Source organism: Nerophis ophidion, unplaced genomic scaffold, assembly GCF_033978795.1.
Source record: "Nerophis ophidion isolate RoL-2023_Sa unplaced genomic scaffold, RoL_Noph_v1.0 HiC_scaffold_30, whole genome shotgun sequence".
In the NCBI taxonomy this organism is placed as follows: domain Eukaryota; kingdom Metazoa; phylum Chordata; class Actinopteri; order Syngnathiformes; family Syngnathidae; genus Nerophis; species Nerophis ophidion.
The window spans coordinates 1,063,373-1,084,574 of NW_026906952.1; the positions used below are offsets into that span (position 1 = coordinate 1,063,373).

General features: G+C 40.6%; 1 protein-coding gene and 1 long non-coding RNA gene across 2 annotated transcripts in view; one reads left to right on the forward strand and one right to left on the reverse strand.

The window, feature by feature from the left end:
* Positions 1–4,309: 4,309 nt before the first annotated feature.
* LOC133546517 (zinc finger protein 510-like) overlaps positions 4,310–21,202 on the forward strand; it is a 117,977-nt gene continuing 101,084 nt past the window's right edge. The window contains exon 1 of the mRNA XM_061892293.1: positions 4,310–4,507. Within this exon, the coding sequence (XP_061748277.1) occupies positions 4,351–4,507 (157 nt within the window). The 5' untranslated portion in view covers positions 4,310–4,350. The remainder of the gene's footprint in view (positions 4,508–21,202) is intronic.
* On the reverse strand, positions 12,090–19,468 carry LOC133546506 (uncharacterized). Its single transcript, XR_009805229.1, has 3 exons — positions 17,023–19,468; positions 15,980–16,948; positions 12,090–13,295 (listed from the first exon to the last, which is right to left on the reverse strand). It is a non-coding gene; the product is annotated as an uncharacterized LOC133546506 (long non-coding RNA).

Genomic DNA, 21,202 nt, shown 5'->3' on the forward strand with positions numbered 1-21,202 from the left:
AAGTCAGTCTGCACGTATAAAAGTTTCATTGTGCTGCAGCATCAAGTGACGCCAACTGGCTCCTCCCACTACCAACCTACCAGCCAACCTTGACGTGCACCTCCAAAATAGTCCCACCTCACGTCAACGGTGACCAGGACTACAGAGCTGTGGTCCGTTGGCTTTACTTTTACGCACAATATCCTCTCCTTGTTCTCCATTACCTCCCTGCTTGGCACTCAGCATCAAGGGTTGGAATTGGGGGTTAAATCACCATAAATGATTCCCGGGCGCAGCACTGCTGCTGCCCACTGCTCCCCTCACCTCCCAGGGTGTGATCAAGGGGATGGGTCAAATGCAGAGGACACATTTCACCACACCTAGTGTGTGTGACAATCATTGCTACTTTAACTTTCTTCTGCGAAAGCAACATTTTTAACCCAACAGAAAACAAACAAGCTGAGATAGGTGCCAGCACCCCCCGTGACCCCGAAAGGGAATAAGCGGTAGAAAATGGATGGATGGATGAAAACAAACAGAAGTGCAGCGAAGCACGAAGAACACATGCCAGCGAGTATATATATATAAATAAATATATATATATATATATATATATATACAAATTCATAATTGTAAATAAATATTTACAATATTTGGGTACCTCATGTTTCGACTACAAACAAAATATTGATGCAAATTCATTTTGTGTGCAGTATATTAAAGCTTTTTTTAATTATTTAACATTTATTTAATTAAATATTTATTTTAGTCCGACTGAATAAGCATTAATTGGTTACAATTGTGCTAATAGTGTATTCGTAATAACAAAGCGCTATACCAAATAAAATGTATTATTATCATTATTATAATACCATGTGACTTATTCCAGACTTACATTACGAGACGTTCGTTTCTTTCTAGTAACAAATGTTTAATGTCTTTAAGCGTGACTGTAATATACAACAAAAAAACAGTTAAATTATTAAATAAGTCAATATAATTCTCACAGAGAACATATAAAATACACTCCGCAAGAAAAAACGCCCGCATTTGCTACAAAGGCCTGCTAGCGGGCTAACGCTAGCACGTTAGCTTCGAACAACATATGAGGTAAATAAGATAAATAATATGAAAATATATCATGTATATTACCTCATAAGCCGCGTGTACAAGAGAGGAGTGGAATATATTTTTCCTATTGTTACACCAGCAACTCTTTTTTGTCTTCTGTGGCCGGGCGAAGGAAGTGTGCACCACTCACTATTGTCCCAGTGAAACACGTGTTTGAAGGAAGTGTGCACCACTCACTATTGTCCCAGTGAAACACGTGTTTGAAGGAAGTGTGCACCACTCACTATTGTCCCAGTGAAACACGTGTTTGAAGGAAGTGTGTACCACTCACTATTGTCCCAGTGAAACACGTGTTTGAAGGAAGTGTGCACCACTCACTATTGTCCCAGTGAAACACGTGTTTGAAGGAAGTGTGCACCACTCACTATTGTCCCAGTGAAACACGTGTTTGAAGGAAGTGTGCACCACTCACTATTGTCCCAGTGAAACACGTGTTTGAAGGAAGTGTGCACCACTCACTATTGTCCCAGTGAAACACGTGTTTGAAGGAAGTGTGCACCACTCACTATTGTCCCAGTGAAACACGTGTTTGAAGGAAGTGTGCACCACTCACTATTGTCCCAGTGAAACACGTGTTTGAAGGAAGTGTGCACCACTCACTATTGTCCCAGTGAAACACGTGTTTGAAGGAAGTGTGCACCACTCACTATTGTCCCGGTGAAACACGTGTTTGAAGGAAGTGTGCACCACTCACTATTGTCCCAGTGAAACACGTGTTTGAAGGAAGTGTGCACCACTCACTATTGTCCCAGTGAAACACGTGTTTGAAGGAAGTGTGCACCACTCACTAGTGTCCCAGTGAAACACGTGTTTGAAGGAAGTGTGCACCACTCACTATTGTCCCAGTGAAACACGTGTTTGAAGGAAGTGTGCACCACTCACTATTGTCCCAGTGAAACACGTGTTTGAAGGAAGTGTGCACCACTCACTATTGTCCCAGTGAAACACGTGTTTGAAGGAAGTGTGCACCACTCACTATTGTCCCAGTGAAACACGTGTTTGAAGGAAGTGTGCACCACTCACTATTGTCCCAGTGAAACACGTGTTTGAAGGAAGTGTGCACCACTCACTATTGTCCCAGTGAAACACAAGTTTGAAGGAAGTGTGCACCACTCACTATTGTCCCAGTGAAACACGTGTTTGAAGGAAGTGTGCACCACTCACTATTGTCCCAGTGAAACACGTGTTTAAAGGAAGTGTGCACCACTCACTATTGTCCCAGTGAAACACGTGTTTGAAGGAAGTGTGCACCACTCACTATTGTCCCAGTGAAACACAAGTTTGAAGGAAGTGTGCACCACTCACTATTGTCCCAGTGAAACACGTGTTTGAAGGAAGTGTGCACCACTCACTATTGTCCCAGTGAAACACGTGTTTGAAGGAAGTGTGCACCACTCACTATTGTCCCAGTGAAACACGTGTTTGAAGGAAGTGTGCACCACTCACTATTGTCCCAGTGAAACACGTGTTTGAAGGAAGTGTGCACCACTCACTATTGTCCCAGTGAAACACGTGTTTGAAGGAAGTGTGCACCACTCACTATTGTCCCAGTGAAACACGTGTTTGGCCAACATTTGTTCTGCGGTTGAGAACACCTCGATGACGTCACACAAGAGGTAGAACAAAACAAGACGTTGTTTTGGTTATTATGGTTTCTAGGTCTTAATTACAACGTACATGTGCACATGTGTGTCGTTTAACAGAGTAAACGTCCTTATTAATTGTTTGTATGCGGATACATTAGTCTGAGTGCACTTTGACGTGCTAGCCTAGCCTGCTGGTTAGCTTAGCTTGTTAGCTGCTAACAAAGAGAGGCGGAAGTGATCGACACATCAAAGCAGAGATCCAATGTAAGTGTAAAGTGTTTTTATTGTGTGAACATGTCTACATTACAAATGATGTGAGTGTTGGTGACTCAGCGACTAACTGCTGCTGTTGAAGAAATATTTGTGATGTTAGAAAAAAAAACCAATAGCAGATTACAAAAGAGGAGAAGGAGCGACATCAACAACAACTGGACACGGTTTTAAAGAACCATCAAGTTGTGTTACACATTAGTCCATCTTCTTCTGCTTATCCGAGGTCGGGTCGCGGGGGCAGCAGCCTAAGCAGGGAAGCCCAGACTTTCCTCTCCCCAGTCACTTCGTCTAGCTCTTCCCGGGGGATCCCGAGGCGTTCCCAGGCCAGCCGGGAGACATAGTCTTCCCAACGTGTCCTGGGTCTTCCCCGTGGCCTCCTACCGGTTGGACGTGCCCTAAACACCTCCCTAGGGAGGCTTTCATGTGGCATCCTGACCAGATGCCCAAACCACCTTATCTGGCTCCTCTCGATGTGGAGGAGCAGCGGCTTTACTTTGAGTTCCTCCCGGATGGCAGAGCTTCTCAGCCTATCTCTAAAGGAGAGACCCGCCACACGGCAGAGGAAACTCATTTCGTCTGCGGGATGGAAGGTGACGGTCATTCAGTGTTGGTTTCCAGGCATGTCGCTTACGTGGAGTGATTTCTCCAGATTCTCTGAACCTTTTGATGATATTATGGAGCGTAGATGTTGAAATCCCTACATTTTTTGCAATTGCACTTTGAGAAACGTTGTTCTTAAACTGTTTGCTCACGCGGTTGTGGACAAAGGGGTGTACCTCGCCCCATTGTATTCCGTTTATATTTACATCTAACACAACTTCCCAAAGGGTATTTTATATATATATATATATATATATATATATATATATATATATATATATATATATATATATATATATATATTTATTTATGTATATATGTTCAATTTAACAGATGGGATTGATTGAATGCCCTGAGAATTTTTCTGGACATTCTTTTGTAATTGCCACAAAATAATGTGTAGTAGTTTGTTAATTTCTTGCCTAAAATAATTTAATTTTATAGATATTTTCAAAGCGGTATATTGTCCTTAGGGCCCTCTGGCCCCCCATGGGGGACCCCTAAAATCTGTGCCTTTTAAGACCTCACTGTTGGCTTTGTACGCTCATGTTACTTCTCAACTAGTCAAAGTTGATGCTAATCGACCTGTTTCTTCTCCTTTTTACTGAATGTGAAAGCAAAAGTGAGTCCACAAATAACCCAATCATAAAGCAGAATCGAAAACAAATCTGAATTGGTAAAATCTTATCTATTTCCATCCCAGCATGTGTTTGTCTTCTTGTGTCCTGCAAATGTCTGTGAAAAATATCGCCCACCTGAGCAGCAGGAGGGGTCCTCCAGTATGGAGCAGAGGAGGTCACAGTACCTCCACGTGAAAGAAGAGGAGCCACAGCCCCCCTACTTTAAAGTGGAGGAAAAACAGCGGCTGTCCCCCCACTTCATAGAGGAAGACAAGAGACACCTGATCAGTGTGACGAGTGAAGATGATGAGGTCAAAGGTGAAAGTGAGGAGGAGAGAGAGGCAGAGCCTCCAAGCAGCAGTTTAGCAGAATGTGATGGAGACCACTGTGGAGGATCACAAGCAGACAAGCTCTTAGCTCCACTATCAGATAGTGAGGACACAACGTCACACTCTCCTGACACTGATGATGAAGACTCTAAAGATGATAAGACATGTCACACTGACAACACTCACTTCACTTGTTCTCACTCTCACAAAACCTTTAAATACCATTGTCGTCTGAAAAGACACATGAGAACACACACTGGAGAGAAACCTTTTTCATGTTCAATCTGTGGTACAGATTTTACTCAAAAGCACCATTTGAAAACACATGAGAATACACACAGGAAAAAAACCTTTTGCATGTTCAAACTGCAGTAAAGATTATACTCACAGGCACGATTTGAAAATACACATGAGAATACACACAGGAGAAAAACCATTTTCCTGCTCAGAATGTGATAAAAGTTTTGCAATAAATCAAAGTTTAAAAGTACACATGAGAACACACACGGGAGAAGAAAAAAAAACTTTTTCATGTTCAAGCTGCGGTAAAGATTTTTCTCAAAAGCACAGTTTCAAAGCACATATGAGAATACACACTGGAGAAAAACCTTTTATCTGTTCAGTATGTGGTAAAAGTTATATAGAAAAACAGCAATTAAAATCACACATGAGATCGCACTCTGGTGAAATCCATACTCCTGTTCGAGCTGCAACAAAAGCTTTCATCACCTAAACACTCTTAAAGTACACATGAGAAGACACCCAGGAGAGAAAGTGTTGAGTTGCAGTGTGTGTGGTGAAAGATTGTCTTCTAAGTACCAGTGTAAGAAACACAAGTGTGCTGGTGAGAACAGCAGCAGCAAATGAAACTGCAGGATTTGAAATAAACTGTCCAGACTTTCATTTGGACTTTCTAACAACATCAGCACATATAACATGTGTGACATTGTTGTTTGTCTAACACAATCTTGTTTATATGATTCTACATTTATAGATTAAACATTTTATATTAATGCTTTTGTCAGTCAAGCACATGAGTTAATATACACATTTGTGTATTTTAAAATAAACAACAATTTGACTGAAAAGGTGAGAATAAACAGTACATAAAATATGTTACATGCAATAAACATTTTAAGTGTAAATATCCATAATTTACCTTTATACTTAGTCATAATAGTGTTTTATATGTTTTTTGAAAAATGACGTGTTACATATTTTATTTTGTAATTGTAGATAATTCCATAGATGAACTCCTTTATATGATGTACATATTTGTTTTACATGTGTTCATACCTTTGCTTTTGAGTACACATAAATCCCTCTTAGTTCATATTTACTGCTTCACATCTGAAACATCTTCTGGACCACTTCTGGAAGCATATTATTATTTACTTTATACATCATTTGAACAGTTGTCTTTTATACAAGATCTTTTACTTTTAAAATGTGTGACTTTATGAATCATTTGTTGGGTCTCTAGAATCCATTCTATTAATTGTCTTTATTACTTTTTGTGTAATATGATGATTGATGTGTGATTGTTTTATATGTATGTCCCCAGACTTTTATGCAATAAACAATGTATGCTTCAACTAAAGTTGGGTACAATAATTCTAGTTAATATTTGTAAGTATGTATTTTATTCTATTTAGTATTGCACACCATTGATTTGTTTTCTTTATATGACTTACATGTAGTGTCCAGCTTACTTCATCATCTATATTAACTCATAAAAATGTGATTCCCTTTACTCTTTTCATTTCAATATTATCCATCATAATTTGTGTTTTACATTTTTACAGTCTCCAAAAATGATATATTTAGTTTTATTGATGTTTAATGACAGTTTATTGATGTGCAGCCATCTTTTTATGGTTAAGTTCTCTCTGGAAAAAATAAAATGAGAGTTAAATCAAGCGGTAATGAAGATTATTTTCTACATAATTACACTCAGTAGTGACAATTAAAGACATTTTCATCCTGTTCATTTGAGCAAAGAAAAAGAGTAGACTGTAATATTCTAAACAATAGAAGAATATTAATATCAGCAGTCAATATTCCAACATTGTGAAGCTGACCTATGGTAAAAAACATATTTATTTTTAAAGGCTTTATGAGAGTGATGTAATGATCAGAATCAGAAATACTTTATTAATCCCCACAGGGAATTTAAAATGTCAGCACTGTTATGACCATGTGTATATTAAATGTAATATTATATGAATACCATAATAAAATGGTACGTTTGGGGGATGTGTAATATTGTTTGTATGAACATCCTGAATGTTTTTGTGCTAGAATAGTTTTAATTAGTAGAGAGTGAAACAAATGAGGCAGTAATGATAATAATGTTTTGTTTTAAGCCTGTTTATGAATAATTAAAGATAATTAAGATACCAAAATGTAGCTTACATCCTCAGTGAGCTGAACTCCAGCAGTAAAGATGAGAGAAATAATGTGGAAAGGTCAGAAGTCAAATGTTTCTTCAGGTGATACATGGAGCCTCTGCTGCCACCCAGCGGCCGTTGGAAAGAATGCATACATTTTGTTTTGACCTCCTTAAAGGCCTACTGAAAGCCACTACTACCCACCACGCAGTCTGATAGTTTATATATCAATGATGAAATATTAACATTGCAACACATGACAATACGGCCGCTTTACTTTACTAAATTGCAATTTTAAATTTCGCGCAAAGTGTCCTGTTGCAAACGTTGTGGTATGATGACGAGTGCGCGTGACATCACGGATTGTAGCGGACATTTTGTTCCAGCCCCGATCCCAGCTATAAGTCGTCTGCTTTAATCGCATAATGACACAGTATTCTGGACATCTGTGTTGCTGAATCTTTTGCAATTTGTTCAATGAATAATGGAGACATCAAAGAAGAAAGATGTAGGTGGGAAGCGGTTTATTGCGGCTGCCTTTAGCAACACAAACACAGCCGGTGTTTCCTTGTTTACATTCCCGAAAGATGACGGTAAAGCTTTACTATGGAACAGAGCGGTCAAGCGAACACGGTTCCCTACCACATGTCCAACGGCAGGTTTCGGTGAGAAAATTGTGGTAATAAGTTTGCTCTTACTGTAGACATGAGCAGAGAGCTTGCGTCATTCCTTGTGCAGCTGTCAAAGAGGCAGCTGCGGACTCTCTTGCCTCCTCCGACCGGCCGCCCCCGAACGTGGGATGCTTCCACCGTGGAGGAGGGGGAAGAAAAAAAATCTCAGGCCGGCCCCAACGGCTGCCTTCGCTTTGCCTCAGAGACACTGGCGGTCACCGCACCCGTGGCCACACCCCTCCGACTTTCAGGTACAACCATATAATCTCACTAAAACACTAGTAACACAATAAGCAGATAAGGGATTTTCCAGAATTATCCTAGTAAATGTGTCTAACAACATCTGAATCGCTCCCACTGCCCTCGTATTTTTTTTTTCTAGGCCTTCATTCTCAGTTTCCTCATCCACGAATCTTTCATCCTCGCTCAAATTAATGGGGAAATTGTCGCTTTCTCGGTCCGAATCGCTCTTGCTACTGGTGGCCATGATTGTAAACAATGTTCAAATGTGAGGAGCTCCACAACCCGTGACGTCACGCGCACATCGTCTGCTACTTCCGGTACAGGCAAGGCTTTTTTATTAGCGACCAAAAGTTGTGAACTTTATCGTGGATGTTCTCTACTAAATACTTTCAGCAAAAATATGGCAATACGGCGAAATGATGAAGTATGACAGATAGAATGGACCTGCTATCCCCCTTTAAATAAGAACATCTCATTTCAGTAGGCCTTTAAAGCTGCTTTTTACTTGTAGTCCTGTTTGTGTCCAAGTCTGTAGTGTGGGACATAGTACAAAAGGAGGACAATCTGTCGATAGCCTGTTGAGGGCAGCAATATACCTAAGATATACTACAAGTCTGCTGGAAATAGAAAGAAGAAGAAGAAGAAGTAGAAGGAAAAAGCAAGATGACGTTTGATGGAGAATGTCTAAACGTTGGCATTCTAGTTCTGTATTTTTAATCAGTGCATACATGTGCACATATATGTCCTTTAATAGAGTAAACATCCTCAATAATTGTTTGTATCCGAATACCGAATACCGGGCCAGGACATTGGCTTCATTGCAAGTGGACTTTAATTTACATTTACAAGTTACAATGTGATTTCAAAAATAAATATACATCGTCACATCTTTTATGATGATTGTGAAGGATAGAAACAATTCCCCCAAAAAGTGCAGTTCTCCTCTAAATTCCAGTGATTATATTCAAGACTTGAAGTGTATGAGCATGAAGTGATGAAGCCTACTTGGATGAGAGGACAAAGGTCTTGTAAGACAAAGTGAAGAGTCCAGTTGTGATGGATTGAATGTCCTGAGAATAAAATGTTGTGCTTACTTGGACTGTGATGAAGCTGTGAGGACTCAGGTGGTTTGTCTTCATGCTCTTCAGTCTTCACAGAGACAACAGTCAGTGGAAACTTGCTGACATCAGCCTCCTCCTGCCCTACAGGACACTCTCCCTCCTGACTCATCCACACTTCCTCCTCTACCTCTATGATGTGAGGGGGCTGTGGATCCTCCTCTTCCTCTTTAATGTGAGGAGGCTGCTGGACATCTGTTGGGTAAATAAGTAAATAAGATAAAGAGGGAATAGAAAAAGTTTTGGACTGACACTGCTAACACAAAGACATTATTTGTGTTCTTTCGTGTGTTGTGTTAAAAGTGTGTCTCACTTAGCTCATTAAAGGGGAACATTATCAGCAGACAACATTATCAGCAGACAACATTATCAGCAGACAACATTATCAGCAGACAACATTATCAGCAGACCTATGTAAGCATCAATATATACCTTGATGGTGCAGAAAAAAGACCATATGTTTTTTGAACCGATTTCGGAACTCTAAAAGGGTGAATTTGGCGATTTAAACTCCTTTCAATTGATAGCCTGTCGGAGCCATGACCTTTCACCCGTGACGTCACAACATGAAGCGATCCGCCATTTTCTCAATCTTATTACACGCACCGAGTCAAATCAGCTCTGTTATTTTCAGTTTTTTCGACTGTTTTCCCGCACCTTGGAGACATCATGCCTCGTCGGTGTGTTGTCGGAGGGTGTAACAACACCAACAGACGGATTCAAGTTGCACCAGTGGTCAAAAGATGCAAAAGTCCCTCGTTTGTTCCGCACACTTTACCGACGACAGCTATGCTACCACAGAGCTGGCAAGAATGTGTGGATATCCTGCGACACTCAAAGCAGATGCATTTCCAACAATAAAGTCAAAGATATCTGCAATATTGGAAAATAGACCATCACTGAATCTGCCTGAGTGCGTGAGCTATTCGGGGTTTGACGGCAGTCTCTTCCCGCAGATGAGCGAGGTAAACCCCCTGGATGTCTTGGCTAAGACGTGATTTATGCCACTTCTTTTTCTGTCTCATTTTGTCCACCAAACTTATAACGTTGTGCATGAATGCACAAAAGGTGAGTTTTGTTGATGTTATTGACTTATGTGGAGTGTGCTAATCAGACATATTTGGTCACGGCAAGACTGCAAGCTAATCAATGCTAACATGCTATTTAGGCTAGCTGTATGTACATATTGCATCATTATGCCACATTAGTAGCTACATTTGCATCCAACCTTTCCCTCCACCCACATTTAATGCCAAACAAACACATACCAATCGTTGGTTAGAAGGCGATCGCCGAATTCGTCTGCGCTTCCTCCTGTGCCGCTGTCTGTCGTGATATGGCTCAATAGCTTCAGTTTCTTCTTCAATTTCATTTTCGCTACCTGCCTCCACACTCCAGTCATCCGTTTCAATACATGCGTAATCTGTTGAATTGCTTACGCCGCTGAAACCCGAGTCTGAATTTGAGCTACTATCTCTATACCTTTTTGTGCTATCCGCCATGTTTGTTTATGGTGGTTTCACGCTGTGACGTCACAGGATAATGGACGGGTGGATATACCGATGGTGAAAATCAGGCACTTTGAAGCCGTTTTTCGGGATATGGCGTGATGGGTAAAATTTTCAGAAAAACTTCGAAAAATAAAATAAGCCACTGGGAACTGATTTTTATTGGTGTTGACCCTTCAGAAATTGTGATGATGTTCCCCTTTAAAGAATCATATAACAGGCATATCCTGGGCAGTTATATGGGGGCCTGTACTACAGTGTGGTATTAAAATGACTATTTCCATCTCCAACATGAAAGTGAGTGTCGCTAACACTACTGCACACAGGAAAACATGTGGAGGAGAATTGCAAGTAGCCGAAACAAAGATTGTGAATGAGTGACAAGAGGCTGACTGTGTTGATGTAAGTCTACTGTGGAATAAACATACTCAGGTGCTGAGAGGGATGCACAGAGTGAGACCTCTTAGTCCAGTTTAAAATCCACAGACCAAGAAGGAAACATATGGACGAAGCAACTTATTGATGAGGGCAAGAATGAAATCATTAGGTTTTTATTCATTTGTATCGGTAGCAGCCTATGATTGCATGAATATTTTAATACCTCTGGACATCGTATTTAATGCTTTTTAATACCATTTTGGGCCTTAATTTAGGCAAAGTCCCTCGAATGACTTTTGATGCGTTTTAATGATCCACAGAAACCCTGCAAAAAATCTCTTCAATTAAAGTATCAAACAACGTATTACATTATTAACTTAATACATGTCAACAAAAGAGAAGAATAAGTGATTATTACATTTTAACAGAAGTGTAGATAGAAACACGTTTCATTAGAAAGTTCCAAAATAAAAATATTGTTCATGGAATTATTGAGACATTTCTAGAATGTATTTATGATTTTTATGAGATTTGGATTGAATTTAATATATTCTAAGGCCAGCGTGGCTCGGTTGGTAGAGCGGCCGTGCCAGCAACTCAACGGTTGCAGGTTTGATCCTAGTCACTGCCGTTGTGTCCTTGAGCAAGGTACATTACCCACCTGCTCCCAGTGCCACCCACACTGCTTTAAATGGAACTTAGATCATGGGTTTCACTATGTAAAGCACTCTGAGTCACTAGAGAAAAGCGCTAAGTAAATATACTTCACTTCATTTAAAAGGGAATCACACTTTATTTGTGTTTCGCCTATCAAGAACACACGTTTTTTTTCTTCTTTTTCATGCATTCTAAATAGTAAATAAATGCGATCAAAAGTCTGTTTACAATAGAGGCTACTAGAGTTGCATTATTCTGCCTACAAAGAACTTAAAAAGCATCCAAACACCTCCATTTAGGTTTTATGTACATGCAGTATGTATATGTTGGTAGGTTGGTAATGCATGTCATCCTGCCAGCTGCTATGCTGACACTTATTTTAGTAGCTGTCATTAAAGACAAGGCTGGTAAGGTAGGGACTATGGACAATTATCAACCTATCGCCCGGGCCAGCATGCTATCTAAAGTGCTGGAAAGTGTGCTAATATACAGAGTTGGGGATCTTATTTGCACCGCAGACATCCAATTTGGCTTGAAGAGCAAGTACAGCACTGACTTGTGTATTTATGCTTTAAAAGAAGCAGAAGAATAATACAAAACGCAGGGTTCTACAATGTCGGTGGGGTTTATTGACGCATCTAAGGCATTTGACAGAGTCAACCATCTCCAACTCTTCAGCAATCTGAAGCACAGGGGTGTTGTGGGTATATTCTGGCATATTGCTACCACAGGCAGACCATGCAGGTCAAATGGGGGAGTAGTTTATCCTCTCTCTTTAGAGTTGGCAATGGGGTACGGCAGGGTGGGCTTCTATCACCAGGCCTATTTAGCCTGTCTATGGATGACCTGTCAAGGCAGTGGGAGAATGCAGAACAGGATGCATGATGGGAACACCTTCATCAACCACTTGATGTACGCTGATGATTTGGCCATTATATCTCCCAGTAGTGCAGGGTTCCAGCAGCTTCTTAACATATGCTCACACTTTGGAGTCAGCCACAAAGAGTATGGTAATGATATGTAGGACCAAGGAGGATCAACATCCTCATTTCCCAGGTTTCTATTTGTCTGGTCAAACCCTGTCTGTGTGCAACAATGTCAAATACTTAGGCCGCATCATCAATGACAAGATGGAGGATGATGCTGACATGCTTAGACCGAGAAGAAAGCCAATATGCTGGTGAGAAAATGTCATTACTGCTCTGATAAGGCGAAGGTGTACTTGTTTAGAGCTTACTGCACCCCTATGTACACAGCACCCCTCTGGGTGAGGTTCAAGAAAAAGAACTTGCACAAACTCCAGCTTGCATATAATGAGTGTCTCAGAATCCTGCTCAGAAAGGCCAGGGGTAGTAGTGCCAGCAAGCTTTTTTGTCATTTAGGGATAAACACCTTCCACGCCACCCTGAGAAAACTGATGTTTAAGTTTATATGTAGACTGCAGGGGCCTGAGAATGCTTTTATTATACAGACAACCAATTCTAGGTGTAGTTCTGTTAGGTACCAATCCTATATATGGAAACACTGGTATGTGTGCCTCATAATGCCAAGGTCCTGGGTTCGGATCTTTCTGTGTGGAGTTTGCATGTTCTCCCCGTGACTGCGTGGGTTCCCTCCGGGTACTCTGGCTTCCTCCCACCTCCAAAGACATGCACCTGGGGATAGGTTGATTGGCAACACTAAATGGGCCCTAGTGTGTGAATGTTGTCTGTCTATCTGTGTTGGCTCTGTGATGAGGTGGCGACTTGTCCAGTTTATACCCCGCCTTTCGCCCGAATGTAGCTGAGATAGGCTCCAGCACCCCTTGCGACCCTGAAAGGGACAAGTAGTAAAACATGTATGGATGGATGTTATCTGTGCCTTTAAAATAATGTGTAGAAGCGTCTTAATGTATATTTTTATTGCAGCTTAAATGTATGTTTTATTTTTTTACTGAATATGCACAAGCATCGATTTAAGTTTATTCTACAAATGGACTGGCATAGGTAACTCATGTTCACGGGTAGTTAAATTTGACAGAACAAGGACAACCATGGGGTTACAAGTAACATCATGTCATGGCTGACTTCAGTTTGCAATCATTTCTACAACTCTTATTTATTTGTGATGTAGTGATTGGAGCACATACTTGTTGCTCACTAAAAACATTCATGAAGTTTGCTTCTTTTATGAATTTATTATGGCTCTACTGTACATGTGAGCAAATGTGCTGGGTCAAAAGTGTACATACAGCAATGTTAATATTTGCTTACATGTCCTTTGGCAAGTTTCACTGCAACAAAGCACTTTTGGTCGCCATCCACAAGCTTCTGCCTGAATTTTTGACCACTTTTGACAAAATTGGTGCAAGTCAGCTAAATGTGTTGGTTTTCTGACATAGACTTGCTTCTTCAGCATTGTCCACACATTTAAGTCTGGACTTTGGGAAGGCCATTCCAAAACCTTAATTCTAACCATTCCTTTACGTTTTTTGAGGTGTGCTTGGGGTCATTGTCCTGTTGGAACACCCAACTGCGCCCGAGACCCAACCTCCCCCCTGATGATTTTAGCTTGTCCTGAAGAATTTGGAACTAATACTCCTTTTTCATTGTCCCATTTAAAGCACAATAATACCACCACCATGTTTGACTGTAGGTATGGTGTTCCTGGGATTACAGGCCTCACCTTTTCTCCTCCAAACATATTCCTGGGTATTGTGGCCAAACAGATAATTTTTTGTTACATCTGACCACAGAACTTTACTCCAGAAAGTTTTACCTTTGTCCATGTGATGTCAGATGAAACATAAAATGAGCTGTTTGGCCACAACACCCAGCAATATGGTTGGAGGAAAAAAAGGTGAGGGCTTTAATCCCAGGAACACCATGCCCACCGTCATTGCTGTTTGTATACTAACATTGCTGTATATATAATAATATTGCTGTATATATACTGCATATAACATTGCTGTATATATAATAATATTGCTGTATATATACTGCATATAACATTGCTGTATTTATAATAATATTGCTGTATATATACTGCATATAACATTGCTGTATTTATAATAATATTGCTGTATATATACTGCATATAACATTGCTGTATATATAATAATATTGCTGTATATATACTGCATATAACATTGCTGTATATATAATAATATTGCTGTATATATACTGCATATAACATTGCTGTATTTATAATAATATTGCTGTATATATACTGCATATAACATTGCTGTATTTATAATAATATTGCTGTATATATACTGCATATAACATTGCTGTATATATAATAATATTGCTGTATATATACTGCATATAACATTGCTGTATATATAATAATATTGCTGTATATATACTGCATATAACATTGCTGTATTTATAATAATATTGCTGTATATATACTGCATATAACATTGCTGTATTTATAATAATATTGCTGTATATATACTGCATATAACATTGCTGTATATATAATAATATTGCTGTATATATACTGCATATAACATTGCTGTATATATAATAATATTGCTGTATATATACTGCATATAACATTGCTGTATTTATAATAATATTGCTGTATATATACTGCATATAACATTGCTGTATTTATAATAATATTGCTGTATATATACTGCATATAACATTGCTGTATATATAATAATATTGCTGTATATATACTGCATATAACATTGCTGTATTTATACTTTTGACCCAGCACATTTGCTCACATGTTCAGTAGAGCCATAATAAATTCATAAAAGAAGCAAACTTCATGAATGTTTTTAGTGAGCAACAAGTATGTGCTCCAATCACTACATCACACAAAATAAGGGTTGTAGAAATGATTGCAAATGGCCATGACATGATGTTCTTTACAAGTGTATGTAAACTTTTGACCACGACTGTATTTACATCATCCTCACAAGACAATCAAACTTGTCATCCACAATATATTTAAGAATAATGTTTGTAATCAAATATAAAGTTAGTAAAGATGTGAGAGTAAGAAGTAAACAAAGCTGTTCTGTGTAACACAACTTGATGATGTTTCTTATAATAAACATCCAGTAGTTGATGTTGTCGCTCGTCCTCCTCTTTTCTTGGCCAAAGTTCCTCCTCGTACTTTGCTATCCTTCTTTGGCACATTTTCCCACAATCACAACACTTTACACTCACATTAGTTCCCTACTTAGCGATGTTTAAATAACTTCCTCGTCTCTTTGTTCGCAGCTAACAAGCTAAGCTAACTAGCCAGCTAAACTAGCTGCAAGCTACCTTAAGTGAAGCTATCAAACAGGAGAAGTAAACTCAGACTAATGTATCCGGCTACAAACAATTATTAACCGTGTGTACTCTATGAAACAACATATATGTAAGAATACAGAAATATAATGCCCGCCTTTAGGCCTTCTCCGTCAGACGCCATCTTGCGTTATCACCCCATCGGTCCACGCATGCGCGTACCAGACGTCACTTCCGTTAACTTGTTTTGCCACACTTACTTACCATGCTTCTTTAGTCCTTCCATCGATCCATTTTCTACCGCTTATTCCCCTTTTGGTGGTCGCGTTCTTTGGTGTCATCTGTACTTCAATAACAATGTCATCATAAACCATTACATACAAAACAAACATTAAAAAATACGTTGTTCTTTATGAAATCGCACACCTTAAAGATGTATCTAGCAGCCTTAAATGGAAAACAAAACGATTTTTTTTTTTACTATTTTATAATAATTCATTTATTTCTGAAAAGGTAAAATATATTTTTTGTTAGGTTTCAGTAAGTATTTGGTTTAAAAAATATCATCATTTAAAAAATAAATGATGCGATGGGAGTTAGTGGCGCCCCCGTGCGTCATTCATTGCAATGACAAAAGTGGTTAAAATTGTGGCGATACACCTTGTCCATCCATTTCCTACCGCTTATTCCCTTTTTTTAATTCCCTCTGAACACCAGGTTGACTGATGGAGGCCAGGTTGATTGACAATTGAAAGGGTGAAACTGTAGGACACAAACATTGTAAATGCATGAATTAAATGAACTTAATAATGTCATATCACAGACCACAGATTATTAAGTATTCCATGTGACTTAAATCTAAGTTTAACTTTGTCACACACCACTGTATGTATTGTTATAATGACTAAATACCAGTGACAGATGAGATGTCTACTATTTACCGGTAAATTCTATAAGTAACAGTACAACAAACGTCCACTAGATGGAGGCAGATGACAACAAATGAAAGTTAGCTGGCATGGACAAGTGATGTAATCAGAGATCGTCTAACATCATAAAAAACACACATTTCACAGCTAAATATGATTCATTGTGTACTATAAACATTAAAGATAGGTACATACGAAGAGCATGAGATGTAATAGTTGGTCAAATCCCCTCAGGTGACTAGAGGGCGCCTTGTTAGACACTGACTCCAAACCCGGGTTGGCCAAACTCTCTCTCCACACGACTCTGGAAAGGAGCACACATCAGTGACCTCTAGAGGACTACGCCAGTAAATACACAACATTGCTACTATGTCTTACATTGTTGTATTCATATATGTTTATTCATCCATCCATCCGTCTTCTTCCGCTTATCTGAGGTCGGGTCGCGGGGGCAGCAGCCTAAGCAGGGAAACCCACACTTCGCTCTCCCCAGCCACTTCGTCCAGCTCCTGGATCCCGAGGCGTTCCCAAGGTGTCTTGGGTCTTCCTGGTGGCCTCCTACCGGTCAGACGTGTCCTAAACACCTCCCTATGCGTTCAGGTGGCATCCTGACCAGATGCCCTAACCACCCCTATCTGACTCCTCCATATGTTTATATTAATATATGTGTATATTGTTCACAAAATGAAAGTCTAAAATCATTTAATGATTTTGAAAACGTTCCTTGAATTTACTGGGTGGTGTGATCAATACCAACATGTACAGTAACGCCCACAAACACTTGCACTTTGTCAGCAAAGTTCTTGTGAAAAAGAAAAGAAGAATGTTTCCGAGCTAATGTCCCGCCTATCCTCCCCCGAGCCACTCACGACTTCATCTGGGACACAAAGGACAAGACAAAAAGTGAAAGACAGCTTTAAGGACTTCAACACAAAATGTGTGCATCCTTTCTAACGGCCACTGGGGGGCAGTAGAGGTAACTATTCCAGCAAGGTTTTCCAAAGTGTTTTACAAGGTCTGACTCCAATTGCCTACCTGGTCTGTGTGACTACACTCTGGCAACCCATGTTGTCTGATATAGTCCTCAAACATACATTTTGCTACTGTAAAGACACGCTGGAAAAGGTTGACATAGCGTGTAAAGTAGTCTTTAAACCACAAGTACACACCTGTTGTCCTGAGATGTAACAGGTAACTCAGTAATATTCATAGCAGCAGATCTTCCATCCATCCATTTTCTACCGCTTATTCCCTTTCGGGGTCGCGGGGGGCGCCGGCGCCTATCTCAGCTACAATCGGGCGGAAGGCGGGCTACACCCTGGACAAGTCGCCACCTCATTGCAGGGCCAACACAGACAGACAGACAACATTCACACTCACATTCACACACTAGGGACCATTTAGTGTTGCCAATCAACCTATCCCCAGGTGCATGTCTTTGGAAGTGGGAGGAAGCCGGAGTACCCGGAGGGAACCCACGCATTCACGGGGAGAACATGCAAACTCCACACAGAAAGATCCCGAGCCTGGATTTGAACCCAGGACAGTAGCAGATCTTATCATGTAGAAATGTACCATCCTTATCTTTCATGATGGTCCCTGCTCTTAAAGGCCTACTGAAATGAGATGTTCTTATTTAAAGGGGGATAGCAGGTCCATTCTATGTGTCATACTTCATCATTGCGCCATATTGCCATATTTTTGCTGAAAGGATTTAGTAGAGAACATCCACGATAAAGTTTGCAACTATTGGTCGCTAATAAAAAAGCCTTGCCTGTACCGGAAGTAGCAGACGATGTGCGCGTGACGTCACGGGTTGTGGAGCTCCTCACATCTGAACATTGTTTACAATCATGGCCACCAGCAGCTAGAGTGATTCAGACCGAGAAAGCGACGATTTCCCCATTAATTTGAGCGAGGATGAAAGATTTGTGGATGAGGAAAGTTAGAGTGAAGGACTAGGAAAAAAAAGAAAAAAAAGGCGACGGCAGTGGGAGCGGTTCAGATGTTATTAGACACATTTACTAGGATAATTCTGGAAAATCCCTTATCTGCTTATTGTGTTACTGTTAGAAAAATTGTGTGTAAATTATCAAAATCTTTCAGCTCTCTGAGATTCCGCTGAGCAGTTGAGAGCGTTACTAGTGTTTTAGTGAGATTATATGGTACCTGAAAGTTGGAGGGGTGTGGCCACGGGTGTGGTGACCGCCAGTGTCTCTGAGGGAAGCCACGTTTCCCGACAAGGCGAAGCGAAGGCAGCCGTTAGGGCCAGGCTGAGCTTTTTTTCCCCCTCCTCCACGGTGGAAGCATCCCACGTTCGGGGGCGGCCGGTCGGAGGAGGCAAGAGAGTCCGCAGCTGCCTCTTTGACAGGTGCAGGAGGAACGACGCATGCTCTCCGCTCATGTCTACAGTAAGAGCCAACTTATTACCACAATTTTCTCACCGAAACCTGCCGTTTGACATGTGTTAGGGAACCGTGTTCGCTTGACCGCTCTGTTCCATAGTAAAGCTTTACCGTCATCTTTCGGGAAAGTAAACAAGGAAACACCGGCTGTGTTTGTCTTGCTAAAGGCAGCCGCAATACACCGCTTCCCACCTACATCTTTCTTCTTTGACGTCTCCATATATATTATGGAGACGTCCATAATATTTTATTAGAGCGTATCAAAATACGAATTGGTATGTCAGACTCAGCCCTGTCATGGTTTAACTCTTATCTTACTGATAGGATGCAGTGCGTCTCCTATAACAGTGTGACCTCGGACTATGTTAAGGTAACGTGTGGAGTTCCCCAGGGTTCGGTCCTTGGCCCTGCACTCTTCAGCATCTACATGCTGCCGCTAGGTGACATCATACGCAAATACGGTGTTAGCTTTCACTGTTATGCTGATGACACCCAACTCTACATGCCCCTAAAGCTGACCAACACGCCGGATTGTAGTCAGCTGGAGGCGTGTCTTAATGAAATTAAACAATGGATGTCCGCTAACTTTTTGCAACTCAACGCCAAAAAAACGGAAATGCTGATTATCGGTCCTGCTAGACACCGACCTCTATTTAATAATACAACTTTAACATTTGACAACCAAATAATAAAACAAGGTGACTCTGTAAAAAATCTGGGTATTATCTTCGACCCAACTCTCTCCTTTGAGGCACACATTAAAAGCGTTACTCAAACGGCCTTCTTTCATCTCCGTAATATCGCTAAAATTCGCTCCATTTTGTCCACTAAAGACGCCGAGATCATTATCCATGCGTTTTGTTACGTCTCGTCTCGATTACTGTAACGTATTATTTTCGGGTCTCCCCATGTCTAGCAATAAAAGATTACAGTTGGTACAAAATGCGGCTGCTAGACTTTTGACAAGAACAAGAAAGTTTGATCATATTACGCCTGTACTGTATATACCTTTTATATACATATATACATACATATATACCTATACTGTATATACCTTTATATACATATATACATACATATATACCTATACTGTATATACCTTTATATACATATATACATACATATATACCTATACTGGCTCACCTGCACTGGCTTCCTGTGCACTTAAGATGTGACTTTAAGGTTTTACTACTTACGTATAAAATACTACACGGTCTAGCTCCATCCTATCTTGCCGATTGTATTGTACCGTACGTCCTTGCAAGAAATCTGCGTTCAAAAGACTCCGGCTTATTAGTGATTCCTAGAGCTCAAAAAAAGTCTGCGGGCTATAGAGCGTTTTCCGTTCGGGCTCCAGTACTCTGGAATGCCCTCCCGGTAACAGTTCGAGATGCTACCTTAGTAGAAGCATTTAAGTCTCATCTTAAAACTCATCTGTATACTCTAGCCTTTAAATAGACCTCCTTTTTAGACCAGTTGATCTGCCGCTTCTTTTCTTTCTCCTATGTCCCCCCCTCCCTTGTGGAGGGGGTCCGGTCCGATGACCATGGATGAAGTACTGACTGTCCAGAGTCGAGACCCAGGATGGACCGCTCGTCGGGACCCAGGATGGACCGCTCGCCTGTATCGGTTGGGGACATCTCTACGCTGCTGATCCGCTTGAGATGGTTTCCTGTGGACGGGACTCTCACTGCTGTCTTGGAGCCACTATGGATTGAACTTTCACAGTATCATGTTAGACCCGCTCGACATCCATTGCTTTCGGTCCCCTAGAGGGGGGGGGGTTGCCCACATCTGAGGTCCTCTCCAAGGTTTCTCATAGTCAGCATTGTCACTGGCGTCCCACTGGATGTGAATTCTCCCTGCCCACTGGGTGTGAGTTTTCCTTGCCCTTTTGTGGGTTCTTCCGAGGATGTTGTAGTCGTAATGATTTGTGCAGTCCTTTGAGACATTTGTGATTTGGGGCTATATAAATAAACATTGATTGATTGATTGAGTTGAAAAAATTGCAAAAGATTCAGCAACACAGATGTCCAGAATACTGTGTAATTATGCGATTAAAGCAGACGACTTATAGCTGGGATCAGGGCTGGAACAAAATGTCCGCTACAATCCGTGACGTCACGCGCACGCCTCATCATACGCGCCATCAT